This window comes from Thunnus thynnus, chromosome 21 (assembly GCF_963924715.1).
Source record: "Thunnus thynnus chromosome 21, fThuThy2.1, whole genome shotgun sequence".
NCBI classification, from domain to species: Eukaryota; Metazoa; Chordata; class Actinopteri; order Scombriformes; family Scombridae; genus Thunnus; species Thunnus thynnus.
The window spans coordinates 11069805-11087999 of record NC_089537.1 but is presented as its reverse complement, the minus strand read 5'-3'; the positions used below and the strand labels follow the sequence as shown (position 1 = coordinate 11087999).

The 18195-nt window shown below is 37.7% G+C and overlaps 2 protein-coding genes across 3 annotated transcripts; both read left to right on the top strand.

Annotated features, from left to right (window-relative positions):
• Positions 1-6472: 6472 nt before the first annotated feature.
• On the top strand, positions 6473-10306 carry LOC137173607 (uncharacterized). Of its 2 annotated transcripts, none has more exons than XM_067578505.1 (8): positions 6473-6578; positions 6691-6841; positions 6932-7076; positions 7380-7493; positions 7582-7726; positions 9339-9487; positions 9604-9737; positions 9873-10306. In XM_067578505.1, exons 2-8 carry the CDS (start codon positions 6736-6738, stop codon positions 10019-10021), a joined length of 942 nt encoding a protein of 313 aa, XP_067434606.1. In that variant the 5' UTR covers positions 6473-6578; positions 6691-6735; the 3' UTR covers positions 10022-10306. The 2 variants fall into 2 exon arrangements, with proteins under 2 accessions (XP_067434606.1, XP_067434605.1); XM_067578504.1 differs by having other exon boundaries at positions 6478-6582.
• A 186-nt stretch (positions 10307-10492) lies between these two features.
• Positions 10493-13741, top strand: LOC137173606 (uncharacterized). Its single transcript, XM_067578502.1, has 7 exons — positions 10493-11427; positions 11888-12032; positions 12159-12272; positions 12381-12525; positions 12673-12821; positions 12923-13062; positions 13144-13741. Exons 1-7 carry the CDS (start codon positions 11283-11285, stop codon positions 13296-13298), a joined length of 993 nt encoding a protein of 330 aa, XP_067434603.1. The 5' UTR covers positions 10493-11282; the 3' UTR covers positions 13299-13741.
• The last annotated feature ends 4454 nt before the right edge of the window (positions 13742-18195 follow it).

Sequence of the window (18195 nt, the reverse complement as noted above, 5' to 3'; positions counted from 1 at the left end):
ACATCCTCTTGTAATGGTATAACTAATCATAACACAGACCAGGGGGGCCAAGCTTCTGCCCTTATTTCTCTTGACATACTGTACATCTCCCTGCAGCAACTGCTATCATATGCTTGTCATCTTTGTGAAGCCACCATTTTGATACTATGCATATTAAACATTCAATTTACTTCAATTTACTTCTATTTAGGTTTTGATTTTGTTCAAATTTGCATCCTCTGTAGAGCAGCCTGGATAATTAAAGGATATGCAGTTTGTGCTGCCCATACCAAACTGGACATGACGGATGATTTGATGAGAGTTTAAAATTGACAACATGTGAGAGCTCAGAGAGGAGCTGCATGACAGCAAAGGAATTTTAAAATCAGCTGGGATATCATGCATCTGTCTACACAAATACAAATGATTGCACACATACCAATCAGTGAAATAATAAAGGAAAACCAACACAAAATGTCTTAAGAAGTGTAAGGTGTTGGGCCACCATGAGCCATCAGAACAGCTTCAATGCTCCTTGGCATGGTGGACAGTGCTGTGTAATACCCCTTAAAATGAATCTCTGCTTGCAACCCCTCATCACTGGTTGCTTGTCTACTGGTTGTGACCAGTTCAAGTTGTAATAGAAGTAAATAGCCAGTAAATTACAATAAAATGATAAATGGTATGGAGAGGAGTCTTGTTTTCTGCTGTTGCTTAAGAAAAAGGATCAAGTATTGAGTCTACAGCCATGCTAGCTGGCTCTGTGAGGTTGTACTTAGACACAGGACCTGGGTCAGGTCTTTGTTTCTCATAATCTAGTGGACATGTGAAGACCTCTGGTGCTGACTCCAAAGTTGGGACCTGCTTGCTAAAAAGTCTGTCCAAAATCTGCCTGGATGTTCAGTTGGGTTGCAATCCAATGAGATAGCATATGATTCACATCATTTTCAGTCTCACCCCTCCATTCAGTGGGAAACCTCATTTTATGGAAACGTCATTGTTTTGTTTCTCCGTTCATTATTCCGGTCACCTGTCTGTGGGTGTAGTGGGTTTTTATATTTTTTAACAATTCCTGGAAGCCATCGATAGCACAGGAGTAGTGTGTATTCACAGGGTAGCGTATGCCTACAGCTTGGTGACACTAAAATTGGGACTGAAAAGGAGAAGATTCGTCACTGTGGAAGATATCCAGGAAGAATCGCTGAAGGGTCTGGACACAGTCACAAAAGATAACTACAGAAAATGTTTCCAAGAATTGGAGAAGCGCTGGGACAAGTGTATTGCATCTCAAGGAGAGTATTTTGAAGGGCATTAGAAAGGTACTACTTAAAGATTTATAATGACAATCTTTAAGTGACAATGATAATTTTTGGGTCTCACTCATACCCAACCACTCTACCATTTTGTTTTACTTGCCTGAGTCACTATGAATAATTAAATATCAGTTAACAATAACTATTCTTCACTAAAGGCATGATTCTGATGACACCAGAAGTAAATAAATGTCTCTGTAAACCTTCAAATGCTTTTCAGCAAAACAAAGAAATGAACTGTCAACACAGCAATAAAAGGCTTTTCATATTTTATACTAGCTGATTTGTCTAAGAGCGATCTGTTATTTAGTTTGAGCAGGAGTGCTCATAGGAATTAGGCCCCGCTGACAAGATGTGACTTTAGGTCCAAATATCTGATCACCTGGCTTGTCTGAATGGTCCTGTGATCCCCCCACCTCCACCATTCACAATCCACTTTAAGCACTGGTGTGAGTGACAGGAAAGCAGTGGCATTGAGAAAAATTGTACAGTCTATACAGTACATCCTGAGTTGTAAACAAACAAAAAAAAAAAAGTCCAAACTCGACGTTAACCCTCAGCGATAATACAGCACAGCAGTAGACAGCAGTGGTTACCAGGGTCCTTCGGAGGGATGAAAATATTATTTTGACAGCCTCTTACAGACCAAAGTGGTTTCATATGTGGAGATTTATCTCTTCTGATAGCTTGTCTCAGGCAGAGAGGTAGGGATGGAAGGGAATAAGATTGGATGTGATCCCTGTGAAACTTCCATCAAAGCTGAAAATATGGTGTCTACTGCTAGTCAAAAGAGGTGAATTATTTCTTATTTTCTTAACAAAGCCAAACTGTAACTCAAACTATTTTTGTTCAGCCATGTTAGAGCAAGAACATTTTTGGAACTTAAAACTTTTTTGTAATAATGTCTAAATTATAGTACTGGTACTTCAAGTAAGTCTTGATTGCATTTAGAGAATATATCCTCCAGTTTCACCTTTGTTGTCCTTTGCCATCCTCATTTGTAATCTAGTTGGCACAGCCACCACTATTGGTCATGGCAGTGTAATTGTGACATTAGAAGGCGACTTGGTTCCAGGGGGATCCGAAAATGTCGTCCACAAATATGGCGTGAAAGTCACATAGCCTTGCCGGCGAGGTGATAAACAGTCCAAATACACAGAGCTCGTTAGTCAGGGTCCCTAATCACGAAACGATTCATGTAGGAATGTCCCAACTGTCCAATCTAGTCTGCACTGAAACTATGCCAAGGAAGCTGATGGCTTGCATTACTATTTGAATTTAAGATCCTTTTTCTTCTGCGATTGATCAAGATTTCTAGCCAGTTTTTCTGTTTATCTGGGTCCTTGTCAGTTCAAGGTAATTGCTTTTCTTGCCTGCATCGAAAAAAAAATGTTGATAATATTTTAATATTTAACAGTGTTTGGATGTAATCGCTGTGTGATGCAGGAAGCCAATAAAAAAATTCTCTGTTGCAAAGACCTACATGAGTCATAAAGTGAATCATAATTTATTATCAAAGTGACAGTGATCTTTTATAATACCCATCATGCACATATCTCTCATAATGTAAGTGATCAAAGATGGCGGGCGTGTAATTGGATATGATTTCATTCATTAGATGATGAGCAGTCGACAAAATGGGCCTTGTCCTCTGCCAGCAGTACGGGTCACAGCAATCAGTCAGTCAACTTGAAAGAGACATCCAGACACAATGTGGGATTACAACACCAGAAATGAAGCCAAATACTGTTCTGTACAGTATGTTGATATAAAGTCAACAGCAATGTTAAGTGTTCTTTTGGTAAATTTAGCTTTGTACACTGGCAAGAGCTTGTTGACTTGATGGCCATGAAGAATTGCCAGTGTTCATACAGTAAGCATTAATACAGAGCTTTTATTTTCTCCCACATGTATCAGGCGTTATGACTCACCTCCAGCATATACTATGTGTGTGTTCGTGCTTTTTGAGTGTGTGTAAGTGAGTGCATACTTGTGTATATGACTGCATATGAGTATTTGTGTGTAAGACCCCTTGAAGCCTTTAATCCAAACCCTCCTGGAGGAGCTCTGCATTAATTATTGCCAAGCATTTAGTACAATACACCACAAGGCAACATCTGGTGCCAGGTGAGGAAACTGGCAGGGGAGAGTTCCTGGGTCGAGTGCTCCCTTTAGAAAGGTTGAACCTCAGCTGTGCTGCCGTGTCACAGCCTGCCTGCCCACATACTCAGTCCTCAGAAGCAGAATAATTGGATCATATGGATAATGACGCACATGGACACAATATACTTGTTTTAAGTGACTTTAGCTGTTTGAGTGTTCTTATTGTATCCAAGTGTCAGCTAAAATTCATGCAATATGAAGCTGTTACTAATTGATGTTTTGTACTATTACACAAATTATATAAAGCATATTGTTTAACAAATGACACTAAAACTCTACACTAAATTTATAATGTTTTTATAAAGATTTTCATGAAATCAAACCATTTTTGATATTATTTATGGTCAGCAATCTTTCTGAAATAGCCATTCAATTCTGTAATTACATGTCTATATAGTAACTTTAATTGTTAGTGGGAGGTTTTGCCATTCCCATGATTGTTTCTAACGACCCACACACTACTTTCACAAGAAAGGAGGTTTGCATGTAATCCAGCAATACAGTTTGTTATTTTATCTCACTGGTTCAGTCTCACTGTTTACTGCTCACTCCCCTGACAGTGTATAAGATCTGTAGAAATAAGTAATGAAATTCCTTGATGTTACCAGCTCCATAAAACACAGATGCCAATACCAGTGGCAATAACAAAATCTGTTGGACAAATCATAAAAAGAAATCAAATTTGGACTATAGTAGTCAGAGAAGAAACTTTCATAACGGAGGTGGAAAAGACTGCTTTACCACAGTAAACTGATTTCACCCAATAGTTCAAATACATGAGATGGTGCATCCCAAAGATGCAATAGTGTATGAAAAATGTCTCAAAACAGAGGCAGATCTTCAGTAAGCCTATTTTCCTTTGCATCCATGCTGCATTTACATGTGAATTAAAAGTACAGTGAGCTGAAACCATGTACTCACATAATACCACACTGTCATGCAATAGTGCCACTGTGTGGAAAAAAACTGCACACACAACTCACTCAGTGACCACTTTACATAATGCAAGTACATTACATTCAGTCACAGTCAGGACAAAAACAGTACGGTTTCAGCCATACACTTTCAAACATACAGGGTAAAAGAAAATGTAAAACTCCTAAATAATTCAACTCAAATCACAATGACTACACAGTTAAGTTGGTGGAATTTGATTCAGGTACAGTGTATAATAGTCCAGTTCCATCAGTATTATTGCACAGAAAAGAGTCGCATAGCCACAATCAGCAGAAGAGGGCAATAGATGGCTTCCAAGGCTAATGTCAACACGATATTAATACATCAATATATAAATCAGTTTCTGCTTTTTCTGCAATCCAAAAAACAAAAGAAATACAGTGCTGCTTGGAAGTTTGTGAACCCTTTAGAATTGTCTGTATTTCTGCATAAATATGACCTAAAACGTGACCTAAAAAAGTCCTAAAACTAGAGAAAGGGAACGCAGTTAAACAAATGAGACTTTTTTTTTTTCATTTATTTATTGAGGAAAATTATCCAATCTTACACATTTGTGGGACACAAGTTGCTTTCAGTAACTGGTGTGACCCCCCTTTGCAGCAATAACTTCAACTAAATGTTTATGGTAACTGTTTATCAGCCCTGCACATCAGCTTGGAGGATTTTTAGCCCATTCCTCCTTATAGAACAGTCTCAACTCAGGTATGTTGGTGGGCTTCTCAACATGAACTACATGCTTCAGGTCCTTCCACAGCATTTCTTTAGGATTAAGGTCAGGACTTTGACTCGGCCACTCAAAAACATTATCTTTCTTCTGCCTTAACCATTCTTTGGTAGAATGACTTGTGTGTTTAGGGTCGTTGTCTTACTGCATGACCTACTTTCTGTTGAACTTCAGTTCACAGACAGATACCTTGACATTTTCCTGTAGAATTGGCTGGTATGACTCAGAACTCATAGCTCCATCAATGGTTTCTCCTTGCAACTCTGCCATGCACACCATTGTTCAATGTTCTCCTGATGGTGGACTCATTACCATTGACTGTAGCCACTGCAAGAGAGACCTTTAGTTTCCTAGACGTTACCCTGGGGTCCGCTGTGGCCTCCCGGACTATTACACGCCTACTCTTGGTGTGGTCTTTGTCGTTCGACCACTCCTGGGGAGGGTAACAATGGTGTTGAATATCCTCCATTTGTAGACAATCTACCTGACAGTCGACTGGTGGAGTCCAAACTCTTTCTAAATGGTTTTGTTACGCTTTCCAGCCCGGTGAGTATCAGCAACTCGTCTTCTAAGATCCTCAGAAATATCCTTTGTTTAAGCAATGATACACTTCCACAAACCTGTGTTGTGAAGCTCAGAGTTTGACAGTGAAGACCCAGATTTTCCTTCCTTAAATAAGGTAGGGCCCATTGATTAAAACAACTTACTGTAATTTCCCCAAATGAATTGATAATCCTAGGGGAACATTGGATCATTTTCCACAATAAATAAATTAACAAGTGTAAGGTTTTTGTCTCATTTGTTTAACTGATGTCTCTTTATCTAGTTTTAGGACTTGAATGGAAATCTGATCATGTTTTAGGTCATATTTATGCAGAAATAGAGCAAATTCTAAAGGGTTCACAAACTTTCAAGCAGCACTGTATATGGAAGTGAAGCTTCTGGGAAAATGTGATAAATAATGCTCATGACAAATCATGTAACTTGTATAAATATTGTAAATTTGAGTAATGATTAACAGATTGATAGAGACTTGTGGCCTTGACAATAGCTTTGACTAAATATCAAAAAGAAAGGGAGGTTTCCAGCTTTCCTGACTCGAAAGATGCACATATTAGGCTGTTTGAAGCTGTAACCTTTTATTTCCATGTCACTTTGCTGATTTAGCAAACTTTCTGTTTTGCCTTTATGTGTCACATTCTTACAATTGTTTCCTGATTTTCTTTTCACAACCTGGTTGTTACTCTTTACCCTGCTTTTAACAACTAAGATTGTTTATGGCGGGCGGAGTCAACATATTCTCACTGAAGGTCCATAAAAAGAGATTACTCGCCATATTATGCCAAGACAGGTTATGACAGGGACGGTACTGTCATTTCTTTTTTCTCATATGCAGATATTGGAATACATTTGTTGTGGTAAAACCAGCAAAGCCTGAGAGCGTATGTATGTAAATATGTAAAGAGGTTGCTTATAAGATTCTCAATGTCGATTCAGTTTTTACTTTATCAAGAGGATAATGTTTTTGTTGTTGCTTTCTTTTGCTGTGTGAAGTGACTGTTGTATCCTCTCGTGGACTTTCACCCTGAGACCCTCACCATGGTAAACCACAACCCAGTCCGTGTTGTGCTCATGTTTCTTGGATTGATTGTCTTTTTAGTTGCAATAACATTCAACTCTCTATCAGGATTTGGTGATAAATCAGGTGAGTATTGGTCAGATAGTTCTAATCAGCTGAAGCTTATGTAAAACATTGTAACTGAATAGATAACAAACTGTTCTTATCTCAATCCAGGTCTTTTCCATCAGAAAACAGAGGATGTGACACTCAAGTATAAAACACCCATAACTCCTGCTCAGTGGTCTCTGTTTGTGTGGGACTTCATGTACGTTTGGATTTTTGCCATGTTTATATACTTTTTAGTGGGACTCTGTAGAAGGTAGGCTCTTGCACCATTTGTCATAATTCATTCATAATTCTAAAAAGTAGATAATGCTTAATTGCTGCATCATATAGCAGAACTGTATCTATTTCTTCATGCTTTTATATCATTTTCTCGCATTATTGCATGCAGCAGATCATTCCACCTAGTCCAGAGGCAATTTAGTCATATTCTCTTTACATTTTGCAGATTGCTCTGACATTGTATGAAAGAGTCTGATTATTTCCCCACAGGCACAATTTGTTTGTTGCAGTGTGTTTTCCCTCCCGAATTTAATAATATTATCCTTGCTCCCTGCAGGAGCGCTTATGACTGGCTGTATACCACTCCTGCAGTGCTACCCTATGGATTTCATGTCTCTATTATCATTAATATTTGCTTGAACGTTGCATGGTTGCTGCTGTTTGACAGAGAGTAAGTGTGCAAGTTCAGGTTGGAAGCCCAAACATGTTTCTCTGTAATTCATGACAGTTTAATTGTCTAATTTTCTGTGTGTGTGTAGGTTGTTGCTGCCAGCGCTGATAACCTCAGCACTGATGACAGTCACCAATTACATGATCATATTTTTCTCCTGTCATGGACTGAAGATCTATGGAGCTTGGCTGAACAAATATCACAACATAGACCTTTGGCTCTTCAGAATATTGGTAAAACTATATCACAGCCTATCATATACTAGTTTTTTGAGATCTCCACTTGGGTGTAAAAAGGAAAGTATCTTTGATTTACAGACACTGAGTAAAAAGCTTGTAAAAACAGAAATAAATTCACACATTCTGCAAACAAAGGTGTTCTTTGGAGTGAAGGGCTACAGGCACATTAAAAGATGGCAATCCAAAGTACTCACAGTTTGAGTACAGTATAAGATTATAAAGCCATTCCCAGAAACCTGTAATTATAAAATGTAGGCTTTAACAGCAAACAGTCAAGCTAACAGTCAAGTGAAATATCTCAACATTTATTTGATGGATTGACACAAAATTTTGTACAGCCATTCATGGCTCCAAGAAAATGAAGCGTATCCAATAAATTTACCCCTAGCACCGCCGTAAGGTTAACATTGGGGCTTTCAGTTTAATATCTCAATGACTATAAGGTGGATTGCCATGAGATTTGCTACAAACATTCCTGCACTGCTCATGTTGAAATGTAATAACCTGTGAATCATTAACTTTTCAGCAACAGCAATCATCAGATTGAAATTTCAGTTTGTCCGGTACATTGGTTTACGACCAAATGCTTGCAAACCTATTGACATCTCCATCACCCTCAGCTGTACTTTGTGTTTAGTGCTAATTACAAGATGAACATAGTAAACATACCTGCTGAACATCAGCATGCTAGCATTGTCAGTGTGAGCATGTTAGCATGTTGATATTGGCATTGAAAGGTGCCATGTGTAGGATTTAGTGACATCTAGTGGTGAGGTAGCAGATTGCAACAAACTGTATAACCTCTAAATTCTACACACTGCACCTTTAAGTACAAGGCAAGTACAGCCTAGCAGAGACATTATCATAGCTGTAGACTCTTAAGTCTTGTTCTTAGCTCATTAAAAGTTTACATTTTTGAGCTTCGGAGCATGATTTTCACAGGAAAGCAAAGATATATTATTGTACTGCTAGTTTAGAATCCAAGATATTCCATGTGGTACGACAGTCTTGAGTCTGTTTTTTCAAATTCTTCTACTCCAGAGCTTTTCATCCACTGTGTATTGTATTTAAAGCCACATTGTATTAATCAGTCAATAGCATTCCATTTGTTAAGTCCCACTGTACACTGCTGACACTCTGTAAGGCAAAGAAGTCAGCCAGTACTCCAAAGCTATGGGCTGCTTCATCACCCATATCTAAAGAGTACATTCTTGCTGAAATGCCTGTGCCTTGAGATTAGGAGGCTAGAAGCAGCCCAGCTGGGGTATTGCAAAAAAAAAGAAGATTGGTTTCCAGTCCTTCCTTGCCTTGCACTTGACATTGAAGAAGTAGTGATAGATGAAGTCATGTAACAGACCAACATCCTGTACAGAAAACTGTATTTGAAGCTTACAGAGAAGCTGCCAAATGCTTCAGGATTAGGACATTGCCAGCCACCATAGAAGCTGGTACAGCTTCGCATTGGCTGCTTGCCTTTAGCACAAAAATCGTTTAACTCTGCAATGTGTACAATATGGTTTCTGACTTTATGATGTAACATGTAATCACATGTTGCCTAAACAGACATCTGTGGTGCTTATCCAAGTCTTCTCTCATGTTAAATCAGGTGCAAAATGGAATGGCTGTGTATGCAACATGGGGGAACCTCTCTACTATACTGAACCTGACGATATACCTGCAGCATCAGACAGTCACATCTAGATGTGACTGTGCAATGCTGTCAATGCTGTTACTTCTAATGGAGCTGTTAACCTGGTGAGCCTTACTCCCTGCTGTGTTTTGATGTTTGACTGCTTTTTTTTCCCCTTCTTCTAAGAGACAACACTGAGCAAACGCACCCAAATGTTTTGTCTTCTTCTTTTTCTCCCCAGGTTTCTCTTAGAAAACTTCTACTTAGATGAGCATGTGCGTTATATCATGACCATCTACCCTGTGGTAATCCTGTGGTTAACAGGCACCCTGAGCAATTCTGGCTCTACTGAAAGTCCCATTTACATCTTTGCAGGTACTGTTTCAACCCTGAACTAAGGGAAATTAGCACCCTACATATTTTCCAATTTACTTCTTGGTGATTGATTAAATTTCTCTGTACACTGGTTATTGATTTATAAAGATATTTGATCTTGTCTTTTCTCTGCAGCTGTGATCCTGCTTATTTCCTGCATTTTGTTTGTGGCTCGCATTGCCCTGGTCACATGGAAACACCACAAACGGCCATTTTACAATGACAGTGGACCCTTTATGTCACCAGTAGAAATTTCCTTGACGCAGAAAAAAATCTTTCTATGAATGAATGTTAGTATAAAATAGCCTATTCTTACAGGTGGGTAAAAAATGATTTTGTAAGACTCAAGTGTGTATTTGTGCAGGGCAGATTTTCCCTGGTGTTTTTTTTTTTGTTTTTTTGTTTTTTTGTCTTTTCAGCAGTATTTTTCAGAATGGCAATGTCAGTTAGTTGAGTTGAAATTTACTATGGATATACTACAATGAATGTGTAAATACTGCAATTATATTTTAAAAATACTAAAACACTTTGCATTACTAACCTGATAGAAAAATTCAATGTACAGCTTAAAAAAAAGAAATAAATAAAAAAATGACAATAAAGTTATGGTATTTCTTTGATTCATTGAAAGGACAAAAATCATTTAGTCTATAAAATGTCAGAAAAAGTTTAATTTACTTGTTTTGTCTGACCAAAAGTCCAAACTCCAAAGATATTGAATTTACAATCTTATAGAAATCCCCTTAGACATCCCCTCTAGACTAAACATATATGCTCTGAATAATGATTTGCATCTAATATTTTTCCACAGAAAAAGTTAATTTACGTTGTTAAAATTCTTAAAACGAAAATCTCTTTCTTATCCTTCATTGAAAATCTAATGTTCATTTCAAAAGTTTAACTGCTGGACACTGGAGTCTTCAAGTTTCCACATCACACTTGTGTAAGTTGCATATTGGACCATGAAGGCTCCAAACTAGTTGTGATAAATAAATGTTGTTACAAATCATGCTCATAAGTACATGCCTGAAACTGAGATTTAAGGTGAGCACAGAGAAACTTCCCCCCTTCAGCAGATGAAGGGGATTGTCAGACTTTGCACATACATCATTCTGCACAGTGAAGCTTCAACATCCAAGGGAAGGAATAATAAGCAAAATTAATTGTTGAGCTAGAAACAAATATTGTTTGACATTTTTGCTTGATTAATAACTAAAATCAGCTGTCAAAATTGTTGATTTTTTTGTGGATTGTCTAATTCATTAATCGGCTCGACATCTCCAATTTATCCCTGTGAAAAGTAATGTTGTTTACACAGTCAAAAACACTTTATTCTGGATGGTAAAACCCTTCTCTTGCTCTATTACATATACTCACATGACTTGTAATATCATCACTGGATCATAATTACCAGGCTTACAGGGCATTGAACATGTAATCACAGAGATGCCATAAAACAGTACATGCAGCAATCCAAAGTCCAAAATGTTAGATTGTGGTGGCAGTTGTTGTGCCTGACAGCGTTTAGAGCTGTAGTCAGACACTATGGCGAGAATCCAGATGTTTCTCCTCGCAGCGAAAAAGAGTGACCATGTAATGACACATGCTGTATGCGTTGCCCTGGCTGTCATTACTCAGCTGTGCTCAATAGTCTTCTGTAGTCTGGCAAAGGACAGCACCGTGCCCAACGGTAAGTGACATGACGTCTACTGAAAATTTTAAATCATACAATGATAACAGATGCTGTACTGAGAGCCGGAGATGATAGAATCTCAAGCTCTCAAGGTTTTGATAAACTGGTGCTATGCTCATAGTGATATATCACTGTGTGTGTGTTAGAATGACAAACAGATCTAGATCATATACTTTAAAAGAATAAAATGACTTTTTTCATTTTACCTGAAAAGTCACTACATTGAAAGCTTACTTTCAGCAAGCACGATTCAACTTTACTGTTTACTGTAATTCTTACTGAACAACCTTTGCCTTGCCAATCATTATAAATTATGTACTTTTTGCAAGCTATTAGATTGGCCTGGATGGATGCCAATGAAGTTAAGGCCATACAGAAAAGACACACACACACACACACACACACACCTCTTACAATCTTTACACCTTGATTGTTGATGTATTACCTGTGGTTACAGCTCTGTTTAAGACCTCATCCAGGAATGTGTCTGAGACCTTCCCCCTGGAGGTGACTATGGACTGGTGGTCAGAGAGTAACTGGATTTTGACTGACATTTGGTCAATGGCTTGGCTCACGCATGCAATGGTCGGACTTTGTAAAAGGTAGCAAGGATGTAGTCTTTAAAATGTAATACAATGCCAGAATAAAGTGTGTTTTACCAGAGCTTCTGTGGTAACCCAAGGTGCTGTATGTGATCACAGTTGACTCTGTCTTTGTTCCATCTGTAGAAATGTCCTCGGTCCTGTGTCATGCAATCCGGAAATCCACTCTCCAGTCTTTTATCTGATGTGGGTCATGATTAACATTGCAAGAACCTACATTATCATTATGTGGGATGAACAGTGAGTTGTTCTTGTAGCATGCACAACTACAGCAAACACATAGTTACACACACACACACACAAAGAAATATGTGCACAAGTGATCAAATTTGTTTTGGCTTTCTATAGCAATGTATTTGGAGCGGTCATGCTGACATGGTTTCTACCAGCCCTCAGCTTCTACATGCTCTACATGTCCTACTACAACCTCAACGAGTGCAAAGCCTGGCTAGCCATCAACAACCCTGATGAGATCGGGTGGATTCGTTACCTGGTGAGGCTACTTTTTTACCTAATAATCACTGCAGTAAAAGCTCAATTGCATTTGGTAATCATCAGGAAAGATGAGAGGTAAAAAAAAAAGAAAGCTTCCTCAAATTCTTGTCAATTTTAGATGTGTATGTTTTATCATTTGTTGCAGACACAGAATGGGTTGGCACTATTTGCCTGGTGGACTCTCTTGAAAGCTGACGTGGGTCTTGGCATCATGCTCAAGTACAAAGCTGGTCTACAGGACCCACTGGTCAGCACCATTGTCCTCACCGTAGTCCTCTTGTGCACTCTAACCTGGTAAGACTGGAGATTTAAAGGAATGCCCTCTATGTATTTTTAACTTTATGGAAAGATTTTATTTGAAAGAAATGTTTGAAAATGCATGCTACTCCCCTCAGGTTCATCATGCAGAGCTTCCTGTTCACCAAGTACATGCGCTACACATTCACCGTGTACGCCATTCTCATTCTGGGCCTGGGTGCAATGTTCACCAGAAGCTATCGCATTCATGACTTTGCTGCAAACACAGTCTATTGTGGTAAGATTTTACCCAAGAGTAGTAAATGTACATTTAGGTGTCATATTTGTGAAAGCTCACCATGGTTTTTATTATCTCCAGGATTTCTTATGCTAATGATGACCATCATGAGCTCAGTCCATTTGATGTCTATATGTCTGTACAAACCTCCTGCCATGGAGCCCTATGTGACATCTGAGAGCTGCCAGACAGTGTGCCAACCTGAAGGCAGGAGCCAACAAAAACTGCAGAACTGACATCATCAGGAAAGCTTTCAAGTTCATCTGGTAACAGCAAAACAATCAAATCTGGGTTCCCACAGTTTCTTGAAATCCTTGAAAGTTTGTGAATTTGAGGGGGGAAAAAATCAAGGCCTTTAAAGTTTTTGAAAGTTGACATTAATAGACATGGGTCATTGAAAGTGCTTGAATTCATATATTTTGTGCAATAATAGAATATTGTTTGGCTGTGTTGGAGAAGGCCAGAGACCACATAGTCTGTGAGATTCTGTAAAGCCTGCTAGTTCTCATTATTAAAATTCTGTGTTATAACAGTAATTAACCTTGATCTATGACTCAAACTACGCCATGGTGGGTCCTTGAATTTGAGGGAATTGGGCCAGGAAAGTCCTTAAAAAGTCCTTGAATTTGATGTTTGAGAAGGTGTGGGAACCATCTCAAATAAATAAATGTCTGTATCACGCAGTGGTCATTTGTTTTACTGTTACTATAACTGACACCTTACATAAATATACGAGGAGTAATCATTTGCACATGTGCACCTTACATTAATCACCAAAGGAGGGCAGCATATATTCACACCACACTGATAAACTGAAATGACAAGAAGAGCTCTGTTCTACCAGAAGATGGCACAGTGGCTCAAGCCCTTTGACAGAAGGTCTCTGAATTCAAGATTGAAAACCAAATTTTATTGGTAACAAAGACCCAAGTGATCCAAAACAAACAAAACGAAAATTATCCAGTGAGGCACAAACTATTTATGTGTTTTTTTGGCCAAGTTATTTGATTTCTGTTCAAAAGTATCAAATCCTAATGCACACTTTAACCTTAACATAAGCTGAACAAGAGTAGGGTTACAGAAATACAACCAAACCATCAAATCTTTTTTTCTTTTTACTTGTTATGATGAAATTTTCTGAATTAATGACCAAAAAAAGTTCATTTAAACCCCCTATACCCTCTCCCATTCCCTCTTTGTGTGTCTCACTGTGTCTATGACGTGGTACGGCAGGCACAGATAATCACACATGCTCAAGTTTATAAGTGCCCTCTTTCTTGATGTGGCTTAAAGAATGGAATATCAAACACAACCGTTGGCTGTGGGGAAGAGCAGCACGACCTTTGATGAGGACGTTCAGCTGAATAGAACTGATGAAACCGCAGATGAAAGCAGCAGGGGGAAAAAAAAGACAATAGGGATACAATGAATGTGTCCAGGGATGGACATGTTGACCACACAGCTGAGCAAATTGGTTTCCATCTGCAGACTGCAAATTGAATACTAAATTGTCTTTTTCCTCTTATTTCCACATATTTCTACAGTAAGATGCAGAAACAGTATCTCAGACATCTTTTTGAATTTTTAGATTGACAATAATTGATTCATTCACAACAAACTGCATGGAAACCATAATGCTTTTCCGTGCTGTTGATAAAGTGTTATCTTGGCGTTTACAGACATTAGATTGCAAAAAATGGCTTCTGTAGTAGGTGGATGTCTGTGATAAACTCACATGGGCAATTTATTTGACTGCCTCATTTGGAGACATTTCTGCAGAAGGTTATTATCTCTGACTTCATAATGCAGAAGTGATTTGCTTTCAGGGTCGTTACTGAAAGAGGCAGAGCTAGAGTACACGGGAGTGGAAAATCTCTCATTACAAACCATATCACTGTAATTTTGTTTGGTGTATGTACTAAAATCAGTAATTCTGTTTCCAAAAACATAGATTTTGACATATTATACTTGTGGAAATGTGGGAATTACAGATCTTCCTGCAGTGAGGATGTTGCGGCTCAGTCATTATGATTTTCCATTGAAGTTTCATTTAAACTTCTTTTTCCGCTCATAAGAGAATATATGAAAGTTTTGTTTTAATTGGAGCTGAAACACTATTTTAAGGCATTTTTAAGTAACAACGGCAAACATTCACTGTTTTCAGCATTTTAAATGTGAATAAAAAAAACTCCCAAAATATTCAAGGTAATCCAGGGCTCTGGGAAACTGTGATGGGCATTTTGACATTTTAATTGGTAGATTGAAATAATCTAATAATAAGTTAATTGATAATGAAAATAATCTTTAATTGCTGCTCCAGATATAAGAAGTAATGGTGAACACATTACTGGATTAAAATAGGAAAGGGATAAATCGGAAGACTGCACTCACATACTCAAATTATCACAGTCATAATGCGACATTGGCCCTTTTACAGTGAAATATCATAAGTAAACATATTTTCTGGGCTTTTATGGGAATAGGTTTCAACACAAGTAATCCTAACTCTGGTATAAAGTAACTTCCAGTTGAGTAAGATATTCTAGTAGTCTTTCAACCCTGACAACATAATGCATCAGCTTAGGTGATTAAAATTAGCAATGGCTTCACACCAGATTGGGCCCAATATTCTTACAATGAAGGTGGGAAAACTTGTCAGGAGCAGAAAATGAGATTCCCCACACACCATTTGCAAGACAGTATCAGATTGAACAAGTCCAATCAAATTTCCATTAGAACTTATTTTCAACTATCCCCTCCCCGGCAAAACACGTTTTTTTTTTTTTTTAAATAAATACCTGCAAGTGTTCAGAGTAACTAATTTAAAGATATCATGGGTAGTGTGTTTTAAAGGTGGCTGCAAAGTCCATTAAATTGCTTCATGGATGTGACTCCTGCACATATTGCACTGTGATGTTATCACGTCTTTCCTCTAGAGTACTGAGACCAAATCCTCCCCGGAGCAAAACACTGGAGGAAATGGCAGACGTGAAGGGAGAAATGGAGGTGTTTTACTGTCTGGCAGCCTTTTAATTGTTTCTATACTCTCCAAAGGCCTTTTTCTCAGTAAGAGAAATAACCTAGATATGCAAATGTGCCTTCCCAATTAATTTAATTCATATAATTATGCAGAGAAAAGAGATTGGTTTGGAAAAAGAAGTCTTACCTTATGCCAAGTTGTCCTCCCACTCAAGCCCTCCTCACTCTGCAGGGTACAGCTAAATTAGCTTGGAATATTGAGGCATGCTCGGCTACGCAGGCGAGCATCAATTATAACTAACGTTTTAATGAGTGGTCTTCAGTCGTTTGGAATCAACAAACAGAGGGGTTGGTGGAGGTAATCAATACAAGTTGAGGTTTAAATGCATTGATTAAATGCATAAACATGACCTCGTGACCCCAGCTTTAGTGCTTTTACACGTTTTAATTTAAAATATAGAGCAGAATATATGCTTCATCAGATAGACTAAAGGACTGTTTGATTGGAAAATATTTTAAATTGACTGATAAACGTTTCTTCTTAACAACTGAATACTCGTCAAGAGACTCCTATCCTTTGTTCTTTGATCTCTTTATTATTTTATTCCGTTGTGTTTCTGACATGCTTACAGCTAAAAACACGGTTCCTATTCTAACATGTTGAGCATGTTTCCACAATGTGTGTTTTCTAGCATATTCCAGTGATTTTATATACATTTTTAAAAGATTAAAATTTATAATGGCAGTCTATGGGAGGAATGATAGACCTCGGTTGGAAAGTTGGAAACTCTTTGGAACTTAGAAACTCTCGTGCTCGGACGTACGTTGGCCTACAGACCCTGTTCAAACTTTAAAACGTTCAGCAGACTTTCAATATTCAAAGTTGTGCTCTGTGTTGTGATACCTTTTGAACATTTTGAGCAATTTAAGTCCAAAGTGAGGGTTTTTACAGCAGTTTTCAGATCTCATCATGGTGTGATATGATCAGGCAGAAGGGAGAGCATTAGGTATTTTAGACCAGAAAACAAATTCAAAATGCATCTCACTCCCATAGTTTTAACTCTCCAAGCACATATCATACCTCATAATGTTGCCACAAGCCTCCTCTCTCTCAAAATGTAAATATATTTCCCATAGAAGTAACAGTTTTTGCAATCTAAACCTTAACTGATAGGGAGCAGGCTCTCATTGACTGCAATACAAACTGCAGGTGGTTCCTCCTGTTTCTTAAACTCTTCCTTCAAACACTTTTCAAAGGCGCTAACAATCATTATCAGAGACTGAAACATCTCTTGTAGAAACTACAGTATTTTTCCACATGAGCAACCAATTATTTCAGACTGACATGCATTTCCAACATCAGGCTGAAAACAGGAAAGGCACATTTTACATAGAAATTAAATGATAAGTTGATTATAGGAAAATGAATAAGCAACTATTTTGATAATCTATTGTGTGTTTTCAGTTACTTTTAGGCAATAATTTCAAACATTCCCTCGTTACAGCTTCAATTTGTGAGTTTTTGCTGCTTATCTTTGTCTTTGATGGTAGCAAATTAAATAGTTGGGGGTTTAGACTGTTGGTCTGACAAACAAACAACCTGAGGACATTACCTTGGGCTTTAGAAATTGTGATCGTCATTTTTCTGACATTTTATAGATCAAACAATTGATTGATTACAGAAAATAATCGGCAGAATAATTGATACTAAAAAAAAAACACTGTTAGTTGCAGCCCTAATCTCATGAGTAATTAAATTAAAATGAAAAATGAAAACTAAAATGTAATGGCCGGATTTATTTTAGAGGCAACAATTATTAAAGAACCCAGAACACTTCTAAAAATTGTTGACAGCCTGTAAAGATGAATGACAACACTTAATACTCACCCTTACTTTGCCCTTACTACTGGAACTGTATGTTTATGGAAATAATATGGTATAATAACGATAATGATATAATATAATTCCATTAGCAGCACAATTCTCTATATTACATTATTATTATTATTATTATTATGTTATTATATACTATATAATTATATTCTACAAAATAACGTTGGCAAAATTATATGTTTCTAAATGTTTTCTGTCATGTTTCCAGACTTTACAAACTTGCCACGGTTGTAAAATACTGACTTGCAGTATTACAAAGT

What these genes read in the sequence shown, in the direction of transcription:
- LOC137173607 (XM_067578505.1), top strand. Translation starts at nt 6,736, where the DNA reads ATGGTAAACCACAACCCAGTCCGTGTTGTGCTCATGTTTCTTGGATTG. An exon ending in TTAGTGGGACTCTGTAGAAG is followed by an intron (nt 7,077 to 7,379) that starts GTAGGCTCTTGC and finishes TGCTCCCTGCAG; the next exon opens with GAGCGCTTATGACTGGCTGT. An exon ending in TCCCATTTACATCTTTGCAG is followed by an intron (nt 9,738 to 9,872) that starts GTACTGTTTCAA and finishes TTTTCTCTGCAG; the next exon opens with CTGTGATCCTGCTTATTTCC.
- LOC137173606 (XM_067578502.1), top strand. Translation starts at nt 11,283, where the DNA reads ATGGCGAGAATCCAGATGTTTCTCCTCGCAGCGAAAAAGAGTGACCAT. An exon ending in GGACAGCACCGTGCCCAACG is followed by an intron (nt 11,428 to 11,887) that starts GTAAGTGACATG and finishes CTGTGGTTACAG; the next exon opens with CTCTGTTTAAGACCTCATCC. An exon ending in CTCTTGTGCACTCTAACCTG is followed by an intron (nt 12,822 to 12,922) that starts GTAAGACTGGAG and finishes TACTCCCCTCAG; the next exon opens with GTTCATCATGCAGAGCTTCC.